The sequence below is a fragment of the Kogia breviceps genome, chromosome 15 (genome assembly GCF_026419965.1).
Source record: "Kogia breviceps isolate mKogBre1 chromosome 15, mKogBre1 haplotype 1, whole genome shotgun sequence".
NCBI lineage: Eukaryota > Metazoa > Chordata > Mammalia > Artiodactyla > Physeteridae > Kogia > Kogia breviceps.
In genome coordinates this window covers 83,850,899-83,873,457 of record NC_081324.1, presented here as the reverse complement: position 1 = coordinate 83,873,457, position 22,559 = coordinate 83,850,899, and the positions used below count along the sequence as shown (strand labels likewise).

Sequence of the window (22,559 nt, the reverse complement as noted above, 5' to 3'; positions counted from 1 at the left end):
TAGTATTCATGTGAGTTAAATTTAAGCAAAACACTCAAAATGTAGATAAATTCATCTGTGAGACACTCACCTGAGCTGAGTACAGTTTTCATTGATTCCAACTTCTAAAAGGCACCCAGATAGTGCATTTTCTCCAAATAAAATGGGTTTGAAAGTTGCTGATATACACAAACCCCTTCCAGCTATAAAATAAAAAGATTATCCTCCTATTTTTGCAAAACAAAAGTAAGTAAAATATTTACGTTAAAGGTTTTCTTAAAAAACAGAGAACAAAAAGCATAAATAAAGTTTCCAGGGACTTCCCTGGTGGCACAGTGGTTAAGAATCCACCTGCCAATGCAGGGGACACGGGTTCGAGCCCTGGTCCGGGAAGATCCCACATGCCACAGAGCAACTACGCCTGTGCGCCACAACTACTGAGCCTGCGCTCGAGCCCATGAGCCACAACTACTGAGCTCTCGTGCCACAACTACTGGAGACCGTTTGCCTAGAGCCCATGCTCCGCAATAAGAGAAGCCACCACAATGAGAAGCCCAGGCACAGCAATGAAGAGTAGCCCCTGCTCGCCACAACTAGACAAAACCGCACACGCAGCAACTAAGACCCGATGCAACCAAAAATAAATTAATTAATTTTAAAAAAGAAAAGAAAGTTAGTTTCCAATTTTCGAGAACTGAGGTCATTGTTACTCTAATCCTTTGAAAGCTGGACAAAAGGCTCTTTCTGTATTGAAATACCTGGGCAGGGATCAAGGGTTTATTCTGAACCTGAAATTTAATGCCTTCTGGCAGATGTGGATAATTACCACTGTTGCAAAGATTTGCCATAGTTTGGAATGAAACTATTCTCATGTTTAGCACCATCTTGGACTAATCAATGACTACAAAGACAAGCGACTCTCCAGCCACTTTCATATTTAAATCTATTACTAAAATCCAGCACTTCCAGCACAAACAATGCGAACATTTTTTACAAAAAAAGAAAAAGAAAGAAAAGAAAGCTTCAGAAGCATGGAAAATAACCACCCCCAAGCTAAATAAACAAACTGGGCTTTAAAGTAATTGGTTCCTTAAGCGGATTCAAAATATGGTAATATTTCCAATTCTAGTTCACCAGAGAGCTAATCATATTACCAAACCAGGTTACCGGATTGCCAAAGGTGTAAAGTGGTGACATTATTCATCCTGTTGGTGTTTAGAGCTCGAACAGGCTTGCCAAGCTGGTAACCTAGACAGACACAAGGGAGGAGAGTGAGCATCTTTCCCTCTAAAGTTATTTTAATGCAACAGGCGCTAGCTCATCAAATATCGGAAAGGAGGAATCCACAAAGAAAGGAAATATGCAGGCAAAGCTCTTTCAGAATACCCTCGAGAAAAAGGACGTCACCTTCATTTGTTCGGGGTTTTATTTTGTTTTTTATTGAAGTACAGTTGATTATAATGTTGTGTTAGTTTCTGGTGTACAGCAAAGTGATTCAGTTGTCACTGAATCAGATTCTAAAACAAAGATGTCCATGTGATTTTTTGGAACACATTTTTAAAGTAAAAATCTGAAAAGTGAAAAGCAGGCAGGAGTTGGTCTTGGACCTCTCACCTTGGAGAACAATTACCTGCTGGGCAGGCCGGTTCATGCATACTTGCTGAGTGATTAATACCACTTATCACAGGGGCTCCTAAGGCAAACTTAAACCAAAGTTACCTTCTCAGGGAATGATTTGCCGGTAAACCAATTCAACCCCAAGATCTGATTTAGATCCTATTCCCATCTGTCTCCTAGTAATCCAGTTTATTGTTTGCACATTTTTTTTTTGTTGTTTAAGTTTAATGTCATCAAGTGCTTTTCTTTTCTTATTTATTTATTTATTTTTGGCTGCATTGGGTCTTTGTTGCTGCGCGCGGGCTTTCTCTAGTTGCGGTGAGCAGGGGCTACTCTTCATCACAGTGCATGGCCTTCTCATTGCAGTGGCTTCTCTTGCTGCGGCGCACGAGCTCTAGGCACGCGGGCTTCAGCAGTTGTGGTGCACAGGCTTAGCTGCTCCGCGGCATGTGGGATCTTCCCGGACCAGGGATCAAACCCGTGTCCCCTGCACGGGCAGGTGGATTCTTAACCACTGCGCCGCCAGGGAAGTCCCTCCACCTTTTTAATATGAAAAAGTTCACAAGTAAAGAAAAGTTGAAAGTGAGCCTCACTCAATACAGCCACCACCTAAAATCAACAACTGTTAATATTTAGCCATATATGTCTTATCTATTATAAAAGCATATATACATTGGAGGGGAGGGGCAGGACCATGTGGAAATAAGTTGTAGACATCATGACACCTCACCCCTAAAACCTCCATCACACATCTCCCCAAATTAAGAACATTCCCCTACAGGGAATTCCCTGGCGGTCGGGACTCCGCACCTTCACTGCCGTGGTCTCGGGTTGAATCCCTTGTCGGAGAACTAAGATCCCACAAGCCAAGGGGTGCAGCCAAAAAGAAAAACAAACAAACAAACAAAAAACATTCCCCTATATCAGCATGATGCCAATATTTCTCCTAAGAAAATTAATATAATCCCTTATAATCATATCATATTCAGTTCACACTCATATTTCCTCCTAGGTTCCCTCCAAAAATGTGTTTTTGTGCTGTTTTTACAAACTGGGATGCAACTGAGGTTCATGCATGGTGTTTGTGTTTCCAGCACCACGCCCCACCATTCCTGAGCCAGGGGCCTCCCCTCCGGCCACAGGTCCGACCCTGCCCGCGTACACGTCACACTCACGTCTTCCTCCTTGGCTTCCCCCAGGTTATTTCTGTCCCCAGCACCCTTTCCAATTATCTGCTTCTCAAGGCGCAATCTTCTCTTCGCAGCCCAGCCAGGGGCTGGGCCCGGACTAGCTCACTGCTTTTCCTCCAGCACCGAGAACAGAACCTGGCAAGCGCTGGACACTCAACACTGTTCCTTAGAGATGCAAAGTCTGCGAGAGCGGTCAACATTCTACTCCTCTGAATCCTGGAGTAACTGTCCCTCGGTCCCTCACCTGTTTATTAATTACCTTGGATTGTTCACTGTTGTTTCCTGTAACTTGGTACTGTCATTCCAAATGAGAGAGTGAATTCCTTGAGGACAGGGCCCATGTCATAGAGTCCTCTGAAAACCCCGTCCTGCCTCAGAAAGCGCTAGAGACAGTGGCTGCATCTATTCAAGCTGTTTCGCTTCCTGATCAGTTCTGGCTCTTAATTTACTCTTTTTTGATGACAGTGTCAACATTTTTCTCATATTCTGATGGTGTTTCTCAGAAATTTTGTCAAATTAAGTCAGTGAAATGAAAACCCTTAAATTCCAGGAGCCCGCTTTTAAAGCCAACAATAAATCCCAAGCTCCACATTAATAAGTATATTAAAATCCTATTTAAAAGAAAAATTTTAAAAATATATATATAATGGGTCATGTATGATTAAATCAGTATATATAAGTACTGAAGATCGTGCAAAATAAAAACTTATTTTAAAGTAAAAAAAGGATAGCAAAAGGACGGAGACATTTTTTTAAGAAACAATGATAGGTTTATCCAGCAAGTATTTACTGAACACCTACTATGGTCTAAGCCACAGTTGTCCCATAGAAATATAATGCAAACTTCATATTTGATTTTAGAATAATATGTATCTTTAGAATTTTTTAGAAATTTAATTTTTTTCTAGTATCCCCATTAAAAAAGAGAAAAAGAAATAGGTGAAATTAGGGACTTCCCTGGTGGTGCAGTGGTTAAAAATCTGCCTGCCAATGCAGGGGACACGAATTTGAGCCCTGGTCCGGCAAGATCCCACATGCTGCGGAGCAACTAAGCCCGTGCGCCACAACTACTGAGCCTGCGCTCTAGAGCCCGTGAGCCACAACAACTGAGCCTATGTGCCGCAACTACTGAAGCCCACGCGCCAAGAGCCCGTGCTCCACAACAAGAGAAGCCACCGCAAAGAGAAGCCCGCGCATCACAACAAAGAATAGCCCCCGCTTGCCACAACTAGAGAAAGCCCGTGTGCAGCACTGAAGACCCAACGCAGCCAAAAAAAATTAAATTAATTAATTAAAAAAAGAAATAGGTGAAATTAATTTGAATAATGTATTTTATTCCACCCAATATACACAAAATATTATTACTTCCACATATGACACTGGCCACATTTCAGGTGCCCAGCAGCTACATGGGGCTAGTGGCTAGAGTACTGAACAGTGCAGTCCACATACTGGTTTAGGCCCTGAGGAGGCATCAGTGAACAAAAGAAATAAACAAATACATGACAAAGCGGGTGGTGATATATTTGCACATAAATACAAAATGCGCAACATGACCGGGAGTTCACAGTCCCCAGGAAGTCTCTCCACAGATTCCAGGTTAGGAACCCATCATCTGCAGCTTATTACTTTAAAAATTAATTTTACCAACACTTTATTTTTTTTATTTTCTGGCCATGCTGTGCGGCTTGTGGGATCTTAGTTCCCCAGTCAGGGATCAAATCTGGGCCCTGGCAGTGAGGGTGTGGAGTCCTAACCACTGGACCACTGGGGAAGTCCCCCTTACCAACGCTTTAAATGCCTTATTTTCCTTTTCAAAAGACCAGAGTTCCCTGGAGATCCCATGGTTAGGACTCCGTGTTGTCACTGCTGAGGGTGTGGGTTCGATCCCTGGTGGGGCAACTAAGATCCCACAGGCCGCACAGCACAGCCAAAAAAAAAAAGAGAGGGGGAGGGAGCAATAAATTAGGAGTTTGAGATTAGCAGATACAAACGATTATATATATAATAGATAAACAACAGGAACCTACTGTGTAGCACAGGGAACTATATTCAGTGTCTTGTGACAGACAATAATGGAAAAGAATATGAGGGGGAGTATATATCAATGTGTATAACTGGGTCACTTTGCTGTGCACCAGAAACTAACACAACGTTATAACTATACGTCAATTAAAAAAAAAAAAAAACAGTAGCTAAAGAGAAAGGATGTTTTAGGTTTACAACAACTTGCTACAATATACAACACTTCATGTAAAAATTTAAGCTGTTATCAGGAAAAGAATACAGTATCACAAAAGAAAAAGAAAAAAGTCAGAGTCACAAACTAAAGTTGGAGCTATTTATAATCATCGTTATAGCACAGGAGTGTTGCACTAAAATATGTTTGTAAGATCAATGATTGACATATACTATCTCACCTGGATTTCCAGAGGATTCCTTTTCATTACCACTGTTATAGCTTAAAAATTTCACTGTAAATCTCTGTGTTATGATTCCTAGAAATAAAACAAAATAAAAATATGTCACCACGTCACTAGGAAATTATCCCCCATAGTGTTTTCTTTACCTTATAATTGCATTTTGACAAGCAAAAAAAAAAAAAAAAAAAAAAACTGTTTTCTGATTAAATCATAAATACAAATAAGAAAACCAGGTCTGAATTAGTTTATCTGTTGTAATTATGAAAATAATGAAAAAAGGAGAAAATATTTTAAACTGAAAGCATTCTTGCTGCCCTCCACAAAGTTACCTTTCTGGTGGGCATTAATTTCTGCCCTAATGATTTTGACATTTATTTCACTGATTGTATTATTATTCCATCTGAAAATATAATGTTCTTCCACATTCACATTCCTGGGGACTGATCCAGTATTTAAAAGTGTTTCTGCAAAAAAAAAAAGAATACTTTCATAAATTAAAGACCTTCTTTGGGCTCAAGTTGGTGGTTTCCTCTGCCTGGGTGGCCTTTCCCCCACACCCCAGCCCTGCCCTGCCCACCCAGTTCCCTTACACAGCACGGTCATTACTTCCTCCGGAAGCCTTCCCCATTCCTCTGCCGGAGCCAGCGTTAGCCACCTTCTCTACACAGTTCCCATATCCTGAGTGAGCTCTGTCCTTTTCATTTCAGCAGCCCTGGTCCCCCGCTCATAGCCTGATGCAGAGCACATGCTTGGAAGAATGTTTGTTAAATGAAAGATTACAGAATGTCAGCTTTTTAAGAGCAGGGGCCTGCTGTCTAGTTCACTACTATATTGTACTAATGTCCGATGAAGTAAAGAATAAGTCCTAGAATTACAGCACGTTGAAAAGAACCACTAGTAGTATCATTCATTAAAAACAAAAGTCCTGGTGGCACAGTGGTTGAGAATCTGCCTGCCGATGCAGGGGACACGGGTTCGTGCCCCGGTCCGGGAAGATCCCACATACCGTGGAGCAGCTGGGCCCGTGAGCCATGGCCGCTCAGCCTGTGCATCCGGAGCCTGTGCTCCGCAACGGGAGAGGCCACAACAGTGAGAGGCCCGCGTACCAAAAAAAAAAAAAAAGTCCTGGGTTTCCCTGGTGGCGCAGTGGTTGAGTGTCCGCCTGCCGATGCAGGGGACACGGGTTCGTGCCCCGGTCTGGGAGGAACCCACATGCCGCAGAGCGGCTGGGCCCGTGAGCCATGGCCACTGAGCCTGCGCGTCCGGAGCCTGTGCTCCGCAGTGGGAGCGGCCGCAACAGTGAGAGCCCCATGTACCGAAAAAAAAAAAACAAAAAACACAGAAGTCCTGGAAATATCGGTCAAACTCTACGTACCTTATTTGGCTGCCTCACAAATACAAAGTTTAATGATCAGAAAAAGAAGAGCAAGCCAGAAATGAAAATGCTAGGTCCTAAAGAACTCTTTTTTTTTTTTTTTTAATTTATTAAATTTATTTATTTTTGGCTGTGTTGGGTCTTCGTTGCTGTGTGCGGGATTTCTCTAGTTGCGGCAAGTGGGGGCTACTCTCTGCTGTGGTGCGCGGGCTTCTCATTGCAGTGGCTTCTCTCATTGTGGAGCATGGGCTCTAGGCGCATGGGCTTTAGTAGTTGCGGCATGCGGGCTCAGTAGTTGTGGCTCACGAGCTTAGTTGCTCCGCGGCCTGTGGGATCTTCCCGGACCAGGGATCGAACCCATGTCCCCTGCATTGGCAGGCAGATTCTCAACCACTGCGCCACCAGGGAAGCCCCTAAAGAACTCTTTAACTCCCTGAAAAACATTTAAGAAAAGGTCCACGGGCCCTGAGAATGAGGAGGGACCCTGGAACCCACGTCATCCAGGACTGTGAAGGGTCTGGCTCAGGTCACAGATGCTACTCCAAAAAGGCAAGACAGAACAAGGAACAAGCAAAATGGTAGTGGGATATCTTTCTAACGGTTGTGAACCTCCTAAAATTCTCAATAAAAGTGTATTTTACCCTGGGACTACATATCACTTGCAAGAAATGACATATATTCCCATAGAAATGATATAAAAGTGTAACATTAAAATACCTGTATTGGTGATGAATCTGTCTAGGTCAGTTGCTTCCTCATAGATTACTTTTGGTGTAACTATGCCTGAAAAGATACATAAATGAACTTCCACAGGAGTATATGACCTAACATGATCACATTTATCTATGAAAATGAAAGCTTGCTAAGCAAATATGGTAACTGTGCCCGCCCTGTATGCCAACTACTCAGCTCCCCCCAACTCCCCAAACGCCATCAAATGGGAATCCCACTATTCTTGGCATCTAATTATAACTGAGAAGGAGAATCTCAAAAGTCAGTGAAAATAATCTGGACAGTCACTCCTGTCTGAGAACCAATATGCAGCACGCTGCTGGTTTGGAACGTAAAATGGTACAGTCACTGTAGAAACCAGCTTGGCAGTTCCTCAGAAAGTTAAATTACCTTGTGGCTCAGCAATTCCACTGCTAGGTATCTACCCAAGGGAAAGGAGAACGTATGTCCACACAGACACTTGAACACAAGTGTTCACAGCAGCATTATTCACAATAACCGAAAGCTGGAAACAACCCAAATGTCCATCAACTAATAAATGGTAACAAAGTGTAGTATATTCATCTGATGGAATACCATTTGGCCATAAAAAGGAATGAGGTTTTGGGAAAAATGGTACAGATGAACCGGTTTGCAGGGCAGAAGTTGAGACACAGATGTAGAGAACAAACATGTGGACACCAAGGGGGGAAAGCCGCGGCGGGGGTGGGGATGGTGGTGTGCTGAATTGGGCGATTGGGATTGACAGGTATACACTGACATGTATAAAATTGATGACTAATAAGAACCTGCTGTATAAAAAAATAAATAAAATTAAATTTAAAAAAAAAAAGGAATGAGGCTTTGATCCATGCTACAGTGTGGATGAGTCTCAAAACCATGATGCTGAGTGAAAGAAGCCAGTCACAAAAGGCCACATAGTGTATGAGTCCATTTATATGAAGTGTCCAGAACAGGCAAATCCACAGAGTGGCTGCCAGGGCTCAGGGTGGGGGGAGAAGGGGGAGAAACTGTTAAACGGGTGCCGGGCCTCCATCTGGGGTGACGAGAGTGTTTTGGAACTAGGTAGAGGTGACGGTTGCACAACACTGTGTGTGTACTAAATGCCACTGAACTGTACACATTACAATGGTGAATTCTGTGTTATAAGAATTTTAGCTCTATTTTTTAAAAAAAGAACAGATATGCAGTATGCTGTCTTATGGAATTGAACTTTTTCCAAAGAAAACACCTTCCTCAGTTGGCAGGTGAAATATTATTCTAAGTTGATCCAGTAGAAGTGATATCAGAGTTTATCTCAACACTCAGGTCCGTGCTCTTATTTTGAACGAACGTCACTTACCTCCCATAGTACCATTCTTTACCTTCACGTTGGTGATCCTGTCCCGTTCTGGGTACACCTCCAGGCTAGTAACGCACTGAACATCAAAATTCTGAAGGAAGGCCACCGGGGCATTCTGCATGCACTGCCCAGCCAGGGATACCTGAGGGCCAGGGGAAATCCCGACAGATTTACGACCTCCCTTCTAATCATAATAAAGATATCAGTGTTTTGTGAAAGTACTCTTTTTGCAGCCTGCTCCTACTGCTGGGTTAGCTTCAGCAAAGGCTAGGGCATTGACTGATTCAGTAAAATGTCTAGCTGACTTGCTACTCAAAGTCTGGAAGCCACTGGCTGAGGGGTCACAGTAAGTATAGTTGCTAAAGAAAATTCCTGCCCTGCATCATTGACTTTGCAGAAACATGATTATACTCAATTTCATGTTCTCTCCCTCATTACAACCAGATTTTTGTTAAAACCATAAAAATGGATTCTGGGAATTCCCTGATGGTCCAGTGGGTTAGGACTCTGCGCTTTCACTGTTGAGGGCCCGGGTTCAATCCCTAGTCGGGGAACTAAGATCCCAGAAGTCGATCGGCAAGGCCAAAAAAATAAATAAATAAAAATAAAAATGGGGACTTCCCTGATGGCGCAGTGGTTAGGAATCCGCCAGCCAACGCAGGCAATGAGAAGCCCGCGCACTGCAACAAACAGTAGCCCCCGCCTCGCCACAACCAGAGAAAGCCCCCGTGCAGCAACGAAGACCCAACACAGCCAAAAATAAATAAATAATTTTTTTTTTTTTTTAAAAGAGTGACTATTAAAAGGAAAAAAAACCCAGAGGCCTTAAATAGTTGAGTGCCTGAAAAATCCATAGGAGATAAATAAGTAACTTAGGAAGTGATTTTTTTTTTTTTTTTTTTTTTTTTTGCGGTATGCGGGCCTCTCACTGTTGTGGCCTCTCCCGTTGCGGAGCACAGGCACCGGACGCGCAGGCTCAGCGGCCACGGCTCACGGGCCCAGCCGCTCCGCGGCATGTGGGATCTTCCCGGACCGGGGCTCGAACCCGTGTCTCCTGCATCGGCAGGCGGATTCTCAACCACTGCGCCACCAGGGAAGCCCGGAAGCGAATTTTTTTTTTAGAGTAATATGAGTTAAATTAACAAGAGGAAGGGGAAAATGAGAAAAGCCTCTAGCATATTAAAATTGAAATGATTACCTGCGGAATAGTAAAATATGCCTTATCTACAGTCATGACTGGATCTCCTTGTTTGTAACCAAAGTCTGAAAAGTCTTTTAGATCAGTATGCAAATACATGTCAAAGGAAGCGTGTTGTCCAGAGGAACTGCAAATCAATGAGAGAAACCACCACTAATGTGCTAAAAACAATTCTTTTAAATTGTTTCTGTTTTTTTAAATTATAAAAATAATATTTGTACTAAATGCCACTGAACTGTATACTTTAAAGTAGTTAATGGTTAATTTTATGTTCCATGAATTTTATTTCAATAATAATAATAATAATAAAGTTGTTGTAAAATTTCAGCAAGACAGAAATGTAAAAGACAGAAAGTTAAAGTCCCCCATGAGCCCACCACTCTTTCCCCCAACCCAGAGAATCACTACTGACTATCTGTGCTATCAATCAATTTCTTTTCGGTGATTCAATTGATTCAGTGACTCAATTTCTTTTCCAATTCTTTCAAATACTTAACACAAAATAAACGTACTAACTGAAATCCAGAATTGAATCTAGAATGGAGGAATTGAAGCATGGAGCCTCCGGAGAGGTCCCGAGAAGGACGTGGCCCATGTTCTAGGGTCCCCTGGGCGCACGGCGCTCTCCAGGGCAGCCCCTTGGACACTTACACGGAACCGTGATAGAAGTACCCGAGGAAAGGCGAGTTGGCGAGCTGCACACACAGGAATGGAAACCAGTCGGGGACTCCACGTGCCGCCTGAACGGAGCAGAGCTGGTCAAAGGGAGGATTGACATCTCCTCCAAAAACGCCAGGGAGACAGGACTCCCTGAACAGCGCTGTCAAATCTGATGAGCACTCCTGGAAAGAAGATGTAAAGGAGAAGTGAAAGGGGGAAAGTGTCCCCTGTGCCCGCCATCAGGATCTCCTGGCCAGTGTGATGAACGTGCGGCTTGAGGCCAGCAGGACCCCGCCGAGGAAGCAGAAACAAACACAGCCTGCATCCAGGCTAAGGGAACTTTGTGCCCACAGGAAGTAAAATCGTGCTAAAATGTTAGCGCCCTACAAGCCTCCAAGTCAGGAACTTGAAACCTTCAAGGAAATCACATCTTCACTGGGGACCTAAGATATACCACACCAAAAAAAAAAAAAACAAGACGAGAAAAAGAAAAGATAATATGGAATAGACAACAAATGGAGAATTTTCAGTTGTCATCACCATTCAAATCCCTAGTCCAGAGAAACCTAAGGACATTTAGAGTTAGGGCAGACAGTCCATATGCCAAAAGAATCCTTGAAGCTCTCACTGTCGTGATATCATGACCCAATTAATGTCAAGAAGTCACTTTATTCACGCTTTCATTTACTCATCTGTATTCTTCCTTGTTTCTCAAAGGACTGAGAGAGCTAAAAGTTAAATACGTTCTAAATCCCTTGTTTACTGAAGGTAGAAAAGTAAATGATCTGATTGCTTTAAATAAGGGCAATTCAAATTAAAAATTGATCGCGTCTAAAGCGGTAGGTAAGTTGAAGCTGTCTGAAGATGTCATTGACCCAGAATCCTAAACGATTCCAGTGGTTGGTGCTATACATATACATATACACCATATATAACAAACATGAAGGAAATTAGAAATAGGGCACAGTGATATACTCTGAAAGAAAGGGGGGAGAATACATTTCACATTTCTGTTGATACCTGAACAGATTTATGATGTGCTGTACTTTTAAACTTAAACACGATTGTTATTATAAATACAATTGCTAGTATGAGTGTTCCAATACAGACCCTAAGCTTTCCTTTTCCGTTTTGTAAAACCAACCATGACATAAATAACTGCACTCATTCAAAAGTGGGAGTGACTGGGGTCCTCGTACAGGTGCCTCTTTTGCATCTCTTATTCCCCTTCCATCTAAAATAAGGATTAAAAATATGTATTTGGGGCTTCCCTGGTGGCGCAGTGGTTGAGAATCCGCCTGCTGATGCAGGGGACGCGGGTTCGTGCCCCGGTCCGGGAAGATCCCACATACCGCGGAGCGGCTGGGCCCGTGAGCCATGGCCGCTGAGCCTGCGCATCCGGAGCCTGTGCTCCGCAATGGGAGAGGCCACAACAGTGAGAGGCCCACGTACCACAAAAAAAAAAAAAAAAAATATGTATTTGACCTGGGATTGGCCAATGGTTTCTTAGATATGACACCAAAAGCACAAACAACAACAACAACAAAAAAAAAGCGGGGTGGAGAGAGGGGGAACTGGATGAAGGTGGTCAAAAGGCACAGACTTCCAGTTATAAGATAAGCAGGAAGGATGTCACTACAACGTGAGAAATATAATTAACATGCTGTAGGTCACACATGAACGTTGTTAAGACAGCAAATCCTAAGAGTTCTCATCACAAGGAAAATTGTTTTTCTATTTCTTTAATTTTGTATCTATAGGAGATGATGGATGTTCATCAAACTTATTATGACGATCACTTCATGATGTATGTAAGTCAAATCATTATGCTGTACACCTTAAACTTGTACAGTGCTGGAGGTCAAGTCTATCTAACTAAAACTGGAAGAAAAAAATGATAAACTGGACTTCATCAAATTAAAAAACTTTGGGGCTTCAAAGGACACCAACAAGAAAATGGACAGCCTACACAAGGGGAGAAGTTTTCTGCAAATCATACATCGGATAAGGGACTAGTAGCCAGAATGTACAGTGAACTCTTATAATTTAACAACAAGAAGACAATCCAACTGAAAAATGGGCAAAGGGTCTCAACAGACATTTCTTCAACAGACATTTCTTCAGAGAAGATATACAAACAGCCATGAAAAGATGTTCAACATCATTTGCCACTAGAGGAATCCAAATCAAAATCACAATGAAATACCACTTCACACACATCAAGATCATTCTAACAGTCGTTGGTGAGGATGTGGAAAACTGCAACACTTATACACTGCTGATGGGAATGTGAAATGATGCAGCCGCTTTGAAAAAGAGCTCCTCAAAAGGTTAAACATGCAGTTACCATATGACAAAGCAATTCCACTCCTAGGTAACAAAACCAGGGGAAATGGGAACACACATCCCAACAAAAACTTGTATACAGATATTCAGAGAAGTATTGTTCATAATAGCCAGAAAGTGAAAACAAACCAAATGTCCACCACCTGCTAAATGGGTTAAGGCCTATGTGATATATCCATTCGATGGAATATGATTCAGCCATAAAAAGGAAGGAAGCACTGATGCATGTGCCGCAACACGGGTGACCCCTGAAAGCGTGACGCTAAGTGAAAGAAGCCAGACACAAATCCTCCAGACAGACAGGCTGTAGGACTCCATTTATATGCAACGTCCAGAAGAGGCAAACCCACAGAGACAGAAAGATTAACTGGGGCCTCGGAAAACAAACTCGTGAATATAACAAAAAAGCAGCAGACTCACAGATACAGAAAACAAACCAGTGGCTACCAAAGGGGAGAGGGAAGTGGGGAGGGGCAAGACAGGGGTAGAGGACCAAGAGGCACAAACTGCTATGCATAAAATAAACAAGCTACAGGGATACATTATACAGCACAGGGAATGTAGCCAATATTTTATAATCACTATAAATGGAGGATAACCTTTAAAAACTGTGAATCAGGGCTTCCCTGGTGGCGCAGTGGTTAAGAATCCGCCTGCCAACGCAGGGGACACGGGTTCGAGCCCTGGTCCGGGAAGATCCCACGTGCCGCGGAGCAACTAAGCCCATGTGCACAACTACTGAGCCTGCGCTCTAGAGCCCGCGAGCCACAACTACTGAAGCCCGCGCGCCTAGAGCCCGTGCCCCACAACAAGAGAAGCCACGGCATTGAGAAGCCCGTGCACCGCAATGAAGAGTAGCCCCCGCTCGCCGCAACTAGAGAAAAGCCCGTGCACAGCAACGAAGACCCAACTCAGCCAAAAATAAATTAATTTTTAAAAACATTTGTGAATCATTATGTTGTACACCTGAAACTTACATAATATTGTAAATCAACGATACCACAATAAATAACTAAACAAACTTAATTTCTAGTGAAAACTGAAAAAAAAAAAAAGTGGCCTAGGGAGGAGGGGCAGGAATGGGAGTGATTGCAAATGGACATGAGGTTTCTTTTCTTTTTTTTTTTTGAGGAAGATGGAAATGTTCTAAAATTAGATTGTCGTGATGGTTGTACAACCCTATAAATTTACTAAATATCATTGAAAAGATGTATTTTCTTTCCTTTTTATATTTTCTTAAAGGCTTCTAAATAAGACATTAAAACCATACTCCCAGTATCATCACAATCAGGACTTTATCCAAAGAGATACATTTTTTTCATCCATAAACTAGGCTGAACATGCTGGATAAGAAAATACTCAATTTCAGGACTTCCCCAGTGGTCCAGTGGTAAAGAATCCACCCTGCAATGCAAGGGACATGGGTTCAATCCGTGGTCAGGGAACTAAGATCCCACATGCCGTGGGGCAACTAAGCCCAAGCACCACAACGACTGAGCCCATGCGCCTCAATGAGAGAGCCCGTGTGCTGCAACTAAAAACCCGATGCAGCCAAAAAAAAAAAGAAAGAAAAAAGAAAATACTCAATTTGAAAACAATGTGCAACACGAAATACAATCTCAGTTTTGTTTTTTGGTTTTTTTGATGTGGACCATTTTTAACGTCTTCATTGAATTTGTTACAATATTGCTTTTGTTTTTATATTTTGTTCTCTTGGCCAAAAGGCATGCGGGATCTTAGCTCCCCAAACAGGAATCGAACCCGTACCCCCTGCATTGGAAGGCAAAGTCTTAACCACTGGACCACCAGGGAAGTCCCCATTAGTTTTGTATTTTAAAAAGGTTTTAAAAAGCTGTTGATGGGCTTCCCTGGTGGCGCAGTGGTTGCAAGTCCGCCAGCCAATGCAGGGGACGCGGGTTCGAGCACCGGTCCGGGAAGATCCCACGTGCCGCGGAGCGGCTGGGCCCGTGAGCCATGGCCGCTGAGCCTGCGCGTCCAGAGCCTGCGCTCCGCAACGGGAGAGGCCACAACAGTGAGAGGCCCGCCCATAACAAACAAACAAACAAAAAAAGCTGTTGATGGGGAACCGTTGGTGCTTTTCACACGCCAGCAGGTACCATAGCTTTCGTGCCCAATAATCAGAAAGACCATACCTGGTCACAGCAGCAGCGAACGTCACAGGCCCCGGCTGTTAAATTACAAGGGCAAGGACCGAGGGGCTGATACACCTGGTTAGGAATAACAGTCACGTTCTCTGAAAAGTACAAACAACAGAGAAGAAACGCTGATGAAGCACTGCCACAATTTTGACATTCAAAGAAAGCTGAATCATTGTTTTACAAACCACCATTACCAATATTCCACGTTAAAGAATCCCTGAAATGAGCTATGCATAGAGCATAACTGAGGCTCGTATCTACTCCTCCAACAAAAACCCAAATAGAAGAAAATATGCTAGTTATACGAAGTAAAGAAGTCACAGTTGAACTTGAACATAACCAAGTGACTAAAATTTACGAGTTAAGATAAATGTGATGCACTGCTTTTATTTTTCAGGACACTGAACGATCCCTTTCATAGCACAGACTGATTTTAAGCATTTACTCCTTCAAATTCATTACCCCTTTCAGCAGATGAAACTGAAGCCATGGTGACATTTCAGACAGCTTATCAGGAAGCCATTTGACCACAAGATCACATTTATTTATGCTACACGCTCAACCTCAAGTCCCACCACACCGTGAATCCAAATTGTCACATCCTGATTCTCGTTCACGTGTGGGGGAAATCAGTCATCTTCACATTGATTGGAGAAGGAATATATTATATTACATTTCAGCCTCCTAACTTGGAAACCAGAGACTAATAATTGGAAAACTATGTAGCGATTATTTGTTTAAACTCTAAGTAACAGTCAACTTCAATGACACAACAGCTGAAGCACCTAAAGAACAACTATTATACATCCTATGCTATAAGGAATAAGGAATAAGAAGGTCGAGTAACATACCATGTCACAAGGGTAAGGGTCTGACTCTCAGCTTAATCAAACCCGTGTGACATAAGCAAGGCATTTTAGAATAGGGTTTTGCTATGTGATATATAGACAGATGTTTGTATATCTATCTATACGTCTCCCACGTCGTTTGCTACTTTCCTTGTTACCAGGCATACCACTTACCTCCTCCGTCCTTCCATCCTTTTTCTTGTTCTGAACTCTGTCTGACTGGGTACAAAATTTTTCATACCTTCGTGGGTCAGAGTGGACATCTCATAATTACCAATATACAGATACTCTAATCTTCCTAAGTTTGGCTATTTGTACAAAGACATTCCGAAATATCACCTAAATATAGTCAAGCATGTTTTTTAAAAGAAAAAAAGTCACTGCCTTGAGTGATACAGCTACCATTAAGGCCTCCTGTCAGTTTTGGATTTTTTTGTTTTGGGGGTTTTTCTGGCTGCACCGCACAGCTTGTGGGATCTTAGTTCCCCAACCAAGGATGGGTGAGCCCCCTGCAGTGGAAGCACAGAGTCCTAACCACTGAACTGCCAGGGAAGTCCCCCTCCACAATTTCTTTATGCAAATATAAATATACATATTCTTATTCCATGCTACAGGCACCCATCTGCACCTGCTTTTTGCACTTAGCAACGTATCTTGGAGATCTTTCTAAGCAAATACACTAACGGCAGAGTAGACCACTGAATGTCATTACCGTAACGTATCTAATCCTTCTAAACTTCCAAAACCACAAGGAGGACCACAGTTACAGGATGTGATGTGCGAAGCAGCGCTGTGGGAGTCTCAAAGTGGCAGACCTTTGCTACTAAAGAGGAACACTTCTCCCTTCATCCCAGGTGACCATAAAGGTAAGAGGTGCTAGAGTTTGTCGCAGGCAACAGGGGACATGGTGGTGGCACCTATCCAAGTGGACCCTTCAACATCAGCACATCTTTTGTCCTTAGGACGCTGCCATGATGTGAAAGGGAGAGTAACACAAAATCATTTTCTCATGTCCAGAGATTATGTGCACAGTGATATTTGCTGTAGCACTAGTTACAGTATCAAAAGCTGGAAAACTTTTAATTAAATAAACAGTGGTTATTTAGCAAATAAACAATGGTGCATCCACACAAGGGAATGCTATGCAGCTATTAAAAAGAATATAAGAATATTACATTTAAAAGAATAGAAAAAGAATGAGGAGAACTTACTTGCATTCCTGTGAAAAATTTTCTAACTTATACAACTTTTTTTTTTTTTTTTTTTTTTTGCGGTACACGGGCCTCTCACTGCTGTGGCCTCTCCCGTTAAGGAGCACAGGCTCCGGACGCGCAGGCTCCGCGGCATGTGGGATCTTCCTGGACTGGGATACGAACCCGTGTCCCCTGCATCGGCAGGAGGACTCAACCACTGCGCCACCGGGGAAACCCAGGGCTTTTTTTTTTTTTTGGTACGCGGGCCTCTCACTGTTGTGGCCTCTCCCGTTGCAGAGCACAGGCTCCGGATGCACAGGCTGAGCGGCCATGGCTCACGGGCCCAGCTGCTCCGCGGTATGTGGGATCTTCCCGGACCGGGGCACGAACCCGCGTCCCCTGCATCGGCAGGCGGACTCTCAAGCGCTGCGCCACCAGGGAAGCCCTGTACTACTTTTTAAAGGTATAGGACAGCAAATTCTACGTTATTATTGTGTTCGTTCTTAAAGAGAGGAAAATGTGCTCCTATAAGCATAATTAAGCGAGCTGCCTCTGGGAAAGGCAGCTGGCTGTCAAAAGCATTCACTGGAAACCTGCTGTTTTTCTATAAACTCATTCATCGGTCTCTCCCTTCCTTCTGTTTTGTTTTGAGATGGAGTCACAGGAATCAATACAAGGAAAAAAAACTTTACTTTCTCCCAAAAAGGATTTAACACGGCTTACAAAGATACAAACAGTCGATCAAAATACATCTTTTTTATTTTTTTTATTTCTCTTTGGCTGCGCCTCGGCTTGTGGGATCTTAGTTCCCTGACCAGGGATTGAACCCGGGCCTGTGGCAGTGAAAGCGCTGAGCCCTAACCATTGGACTACCAGGGAATTCCCAAGATACAATAAATCTTAACTAAAATAATACGAAGTGGAAACTTTTAAAATAAGAAAATTAAACAAAATGAAAATAAGTTTAGGAAAGCAAGACACACTCATGATTGTAGCACACAAACTGCGTGGCACACACAATCAAACAACGTTTGCAGGGACTTCCCTGGCGGTCCAGTGGTTGGGACTCCGCGCTTCCACCGCAGGGGGCACGGGTTCCACCCCTGGTCAGGGAACTAAGATGCCACGTGCCGCATGGCGCGGCCAGAAATGAAATACGTTTGCAGTAAATGTTTTGATAGTCAGGGATTTTACTTGCCTGATGCATTTTGGGCCAGAGAGGAGTTGGCATAAATTTCCACTTGAACGAGTAGATGTGCTAAACAGGATGAATGACGAGAGGCTGAAACCAGAAGAGTCTGGACAATACACGGGGCCTCCGGGAATGGATCTGTCTCATTAGACAAACATGATGGCAGGCCCCTCTTCAACCTCACAGTCACTTCCAAAGAATTCTGAAAGGAAAACATTGCTGTACTTTTTATAGTGACTCAAAATGGCATCTATGATTATAAGAACATGTAACGGAAAGCACAATCAGCCTCCGTTCATTTTACAAAAGAACTGTATGTAAGAATGACATCACTCTGCTCCGTTCTACCCTGTAAACCGACAGCAATATGCAAGCCCTGATTCCTAATCCTCACCTGAACGTAAAAGCAAGCAAGTTGTGGCTGCTTAGAGAAAGCTGAACACAGGTCTGATAAAGTAACTCAGTGTGTCTAGCACCTTTATCATCCCACCAGCAGAAGATTAAATACGCACAAAAAAGTCCACGAAAACAGGTCCCGGTTCCTGGGGTGCAAGCAAAGTTTGTCTTTCTCATCCTTTATCTCCGGAGCTGATGCTATGCATATACTGGGCACTCAATAAAACACTCATTACGTGGAAAATATTTCATCTCTCCAGGCTTGAGTGTCCTTTACACATAAGCTCAGAGTTGGATGAGATCAGAGGTTTCTGAAGCTCTTTTGAGTCACAAATCCATTTGATAATCTGACGGATAATCTAACCCTCTCACCAGAAAAAAATGCACACACACATAATTTTACACACAGTTTCAGAGGGTTCACAGGCTTCTTGAAACTCATCCAAGGACCCCCAAGAACCTCTGAGTTGGATGGACGTCCATGAGATCTGATAGTCCACAGTTTCATGGTGGTTCCAAGCGCTAAGAAAGCTTTCTGTTTGCTTGTCTGCATTGTGTGGGCTGTGGGATCTTAGTTCCTGGACCAGGGATCTAACCCGTGCCCCCTGTAGTAGAAGCGCGGGAGTCTTAACCACTGGACCGCCAGGGAAGTCCCAAGAAAGCTCTATCTTGTTCGATTAAGAGAACACTGCAGAGCTTCCCTGGTGGCACAGGGGTTAAGAATCCACCTGCCAATGCAAGGGACATGGGTTCAATCCCTGGGCTGGGAAGATCCCACATGCCACGGAGCAACTAAGCCCGTGTGCCACAACTACTGAGGCTGCGCTCTAGAGCCCGCGAACCACAACTACTGAGCCCGCGTGCCACAACTACTGAAGCCCACGCACCACAACGAAGAGTAGCCCCAGCTCGCCGCAGCTAGAGAAAGCCAGCGCACAGCAACGAAGACCCAACGCAGCCAGCCAGATAAATAAATAAATAAATAAATGTATGTTCTTAAAAAATAAAAGAGAGAGAGAAAACACTGCAGGGGGAGTTCCCTGGCGCTCCAGTGGTTAGGCTTTCACTGCCATGGCCCCGGGTTCAATCAATCCCGCAAGCTGCTCGTTGCGGAGGGGAAAAAAAAAAAAAAAACGAATAAAAAAAGAAGAGAGAGAGAGAGAGAACAACACTGCAGGAACTCTAGATGTGGGCCTCCGCAGATGCTACCCAAAAGGTGTTCACCTCTGGCCTTACCACAGTGGGGCTGACAGTCAAACTCCAGTCTCCGGTCTCATTGCTCAGCACCTCGCAGGCGGGAACTGGCAAGAATGCTACGGGAGAGAAGATCAGGATGCAAGGCACTATTGCCCAGCCACTAACAGGGTGCACTCTTGAGGCAGGAATCCCTTTACAAGCTGTGTGACTTTGGACAAGTGACCACCTCTCTGAACTTCAGTGTCTTCATTTGTTAAACGGATTAAAAGGTATTACTGTTCGTATTAGGAAAATGAGGTGATGCATTTAAGTACAGCGGATAGCTCAGCGAAGGCTAACTGGTAAGATTTCAAGCTTTCTTTTACTGAACCTGTCCTTCGGTCCTCTGCTCCACAGCAGCCCCCTATCCCGACTTTGAAGTGGACAGCGGCAAGGGACCCAGGGGATGCCAGCTGGCCAGGCTTCTTGGGCGGCGTGGACCTGGCCCAACCTCCTCCCTCCCCACAGGAAGGGCCGGGCTCTTTACCCATCTCGTCGCGCAGCTGGGTCAGGGACACGGTCACATCCTCGGTGCCTCCAACCAGGGACGCGCTGACTTCAGGGCCGGACATGCGGATGACAGCAGGCATGAAAACTAGCGGGAGGAAAGGGACAAAATGGAGTTAATAGTTGCAGAGCCCCTGCCTACGCTGGGTGGTGGCTTCCTTTGGCGGGGTCTTCCGCAGCTCCCGGAGAAGTCCCAAATTTGGCCTCAAAAGCCTCGTCCCCTCCCTCAGCCCCGGTTCTGCAGGCCCTTGCCCCGCCTTACGCACCCAGGTCCCCCCACAGAGGCCTCAAGACGCTCTGAAGAAGGAGTAGCCCCAGAAGAGGGACCGGCGGCGGCAAACGCATGCCTGGGGTCTCGCTGGGCCTGCACGGCAGGACCGCACCCGACTTAGAAGCCTGGAAGCGCGGGGACGCCAAGACGCGGCCCCGTCTAACTCTCCGCCATCTTGTCAAGCGAACACCCGGAGCTATGGCAACCACCAATCGGCCGCCGGTCTGGCGGAGCAGCGCGCCGTGATTGGGCCAGCAGCAGAGAGCGCCCGCCCTCAAACCCAGCAGCAGCATCTCAGCCCAGCCCACGGGCCTTAAGTCCTTCGGCCGCCTTCACTTCACGGAAAGGATCACGAAAAAGTAGGAAACCGCGTTCATTTTAAAAGCCAGAGTTCCTCCAACTACTGCAGTGCTGCAACTAAGACCTGGCAAAGCCAAATAAATGAATGAATGAATGGCTTCCCTGCAGTTAATTCAATCAACCTGGAGTTAATGCAAGAGCGAGCCTACAGACACTAGATTGTAAACAAGCAACTTAATAAACTTGATTTTTATGGTGACTTGGGGGGAGGGACAAAAAGGGGGTGAGGCTGCAGTGCTATAAGTGTGTTGTTGAATTGTTTTTATTATTCTCCCAGTTTTTTGAAGGCTTTGTTTGTACCACACAGAGCTCTCAGAACTGTGAAAGCAGGTCTTATCAAAGAACACACAAGAGGCTTTGCCCAGCATTAGGGAGATGCAAAAGCATCAAAATTCTGCCTGAAAAAAAATTCCTTATGTCGGGACCCTCAAAGTATCTCAAGCATTATTATAGTTTGGTAACTAAGGGTGCAGGCCCTGAGGTCGGACTGCCTGGTTTGGGTTTCACCTTCCTTCTACATTAAGTGACCTTGGGAAAGTCACTTAACCTCTCTAAGCTTGGGCTTCCACATCTTTATTATTATTATTTATTTATTTATTTTTGGCTGCGTTGGGTCTTCGTTGCTGTGTGCAGGCTTTCTCTAGTTGGGTGAGCAGGGGCTACTCTTTGTTGTGCTGGTTTCTCATTGCAGTGGCTTCTCTTGTTGTGGAGCATGGGCTCTAGGTGTGCGGGGTTCAGTAGTTGTGGCTCACGGGCTCAGTGGTTGTGGCACGTGGGCTGTAGAGCGCAGGCTCAGTAGTTGTGGCACATGGGCGTAGTAGCTCCGCGGCATGTGGGATCTTCCCAGACCAAGGCTTGAACCTGTGTCCCTTGCATTGGCAGGTGGATTCTTAACCACTGCGTCACCCGTGGCACCAGGGAAGCCATTCATTCATTCATTCATTTATTCATTTATTTGGCTGTGCCAGGTCTTAGCTGCAGCACTCGGGATCTTCATTGAGGCATGCGGGATCTTTAGTTGTGGCATGTGAACTCCTAGTTGCGGCATGTGGGATCTATTTCCCTGACCAGGGATGCAACCCGGGTCCCCTGCATTGGGAGCATAGAGTCTTAGCCACTGGACCAGCAGGGAAGTCCTTCCTCATCTTTAAAAAGGAGATAATAGTCTCTCCCAAATAGGACTGTGTGAGAATTAAGTGAGGTAGCACATCTAATGAGCTTAGGCTAATGCCTGGCATATAGTAAGCACTCAATAAATGCTCACTCACTTTGTTAGCCATCAGAGTAGTGGTGAACCAATTCACTGAGAGAATCCATGTATGGCGTGTAAGAAATCTTGTATTAAAAATTTCATACCAATCTATAATTGTATAGTATTTGTAACAATATTTTTGTGAGAGTTTTGGCAAGATTTGAAATTAAAGTTCTTCACAGTTGAATAAAAAACTGTCTGACATGTGAGCAAATCCAGGTGAAAAATACAGAGTTGAAGATGAATTGAATGAGCATGAAATAAACAATGAATGAGAGGAAAT

At 44.2% G+C, this 22,559-nt stretch overlaps 1 protein-coding gene across 2 annotated transcripts in view; it reads right to left on the bottom strand.

The window, feature by feature from the left end:
• The window catches only part of TCTN2 (tectonic family member 2), a 28,831-nt gene extending 7,814 nt beyond the window's left edge, over nucleotides 1–21,017 (bottom strand). Inside the window, exons 1-13 of one of the 2 annotated variants that reach the window (XM_059040657.2) lie at nucleotides 20,660–21,017; nucleotides 20,374–20,481; nucleotides 19,887–19,963; nucleotides 18,261–18,456; nucleotides 15,016–15,116; nucleotides 10,508–10,698; nucleotides 9,857–9,983; nucleotides 8,659–8,800; nucleotides 7,302–7,367; nucleotides 5,539–5,673; nucleotides 5,207–5,284; nucleotides 1,147–1,227; nucleotides 71–182 (exon numbers count right to left, since the gene is read on the bottom strand). In XM_059040657.2, coding sequence (XP_058896640.1) covers nucleotides 71–182; nucleotides 1,147–1,227; nucleotides 5,207–5,284; nucleotides 5,539–5,673; nucleotides 7,302–7,367; nucleotides 8,659–8,800; nucleotides 9,857–9,983; nucleotides 10,508–10,698; nucleotides 15,016–15,116; nucleotides 18,261–18,456; nucleotides 19,887–19,963; nucleotides 20,374–20,481; nucleotides 20,660–20,957 — 1,712 coding nt within the window. In that variant the 5' untranslated portion in view covers nucleotides 20,958–21,017. The remainder of the gene's footprint in view (nucleotides 1–70; nucleotides 183–1,146; nucleotides 1,228–5,206; nucleotides 5,285–5,538; nucleotides 5,674–7,301; nucleotides 7,368–8,658; nucleotides 8,801–9,856; nucleotides 9,984–10,507; nucleotides 10,699–15,015; nucleotides 15,117–18,260; nucleotides 18,457–19,886; nucleotides 19,964–20,373; nucleotides 20,482–20,659) is intronic. The other variant, XM_067015314.1, reaches the window with a different exon arrangement.
• Between the last annotated feature and the right edge of the window lie 1,542 nt (nucleotides 21,018–22,559).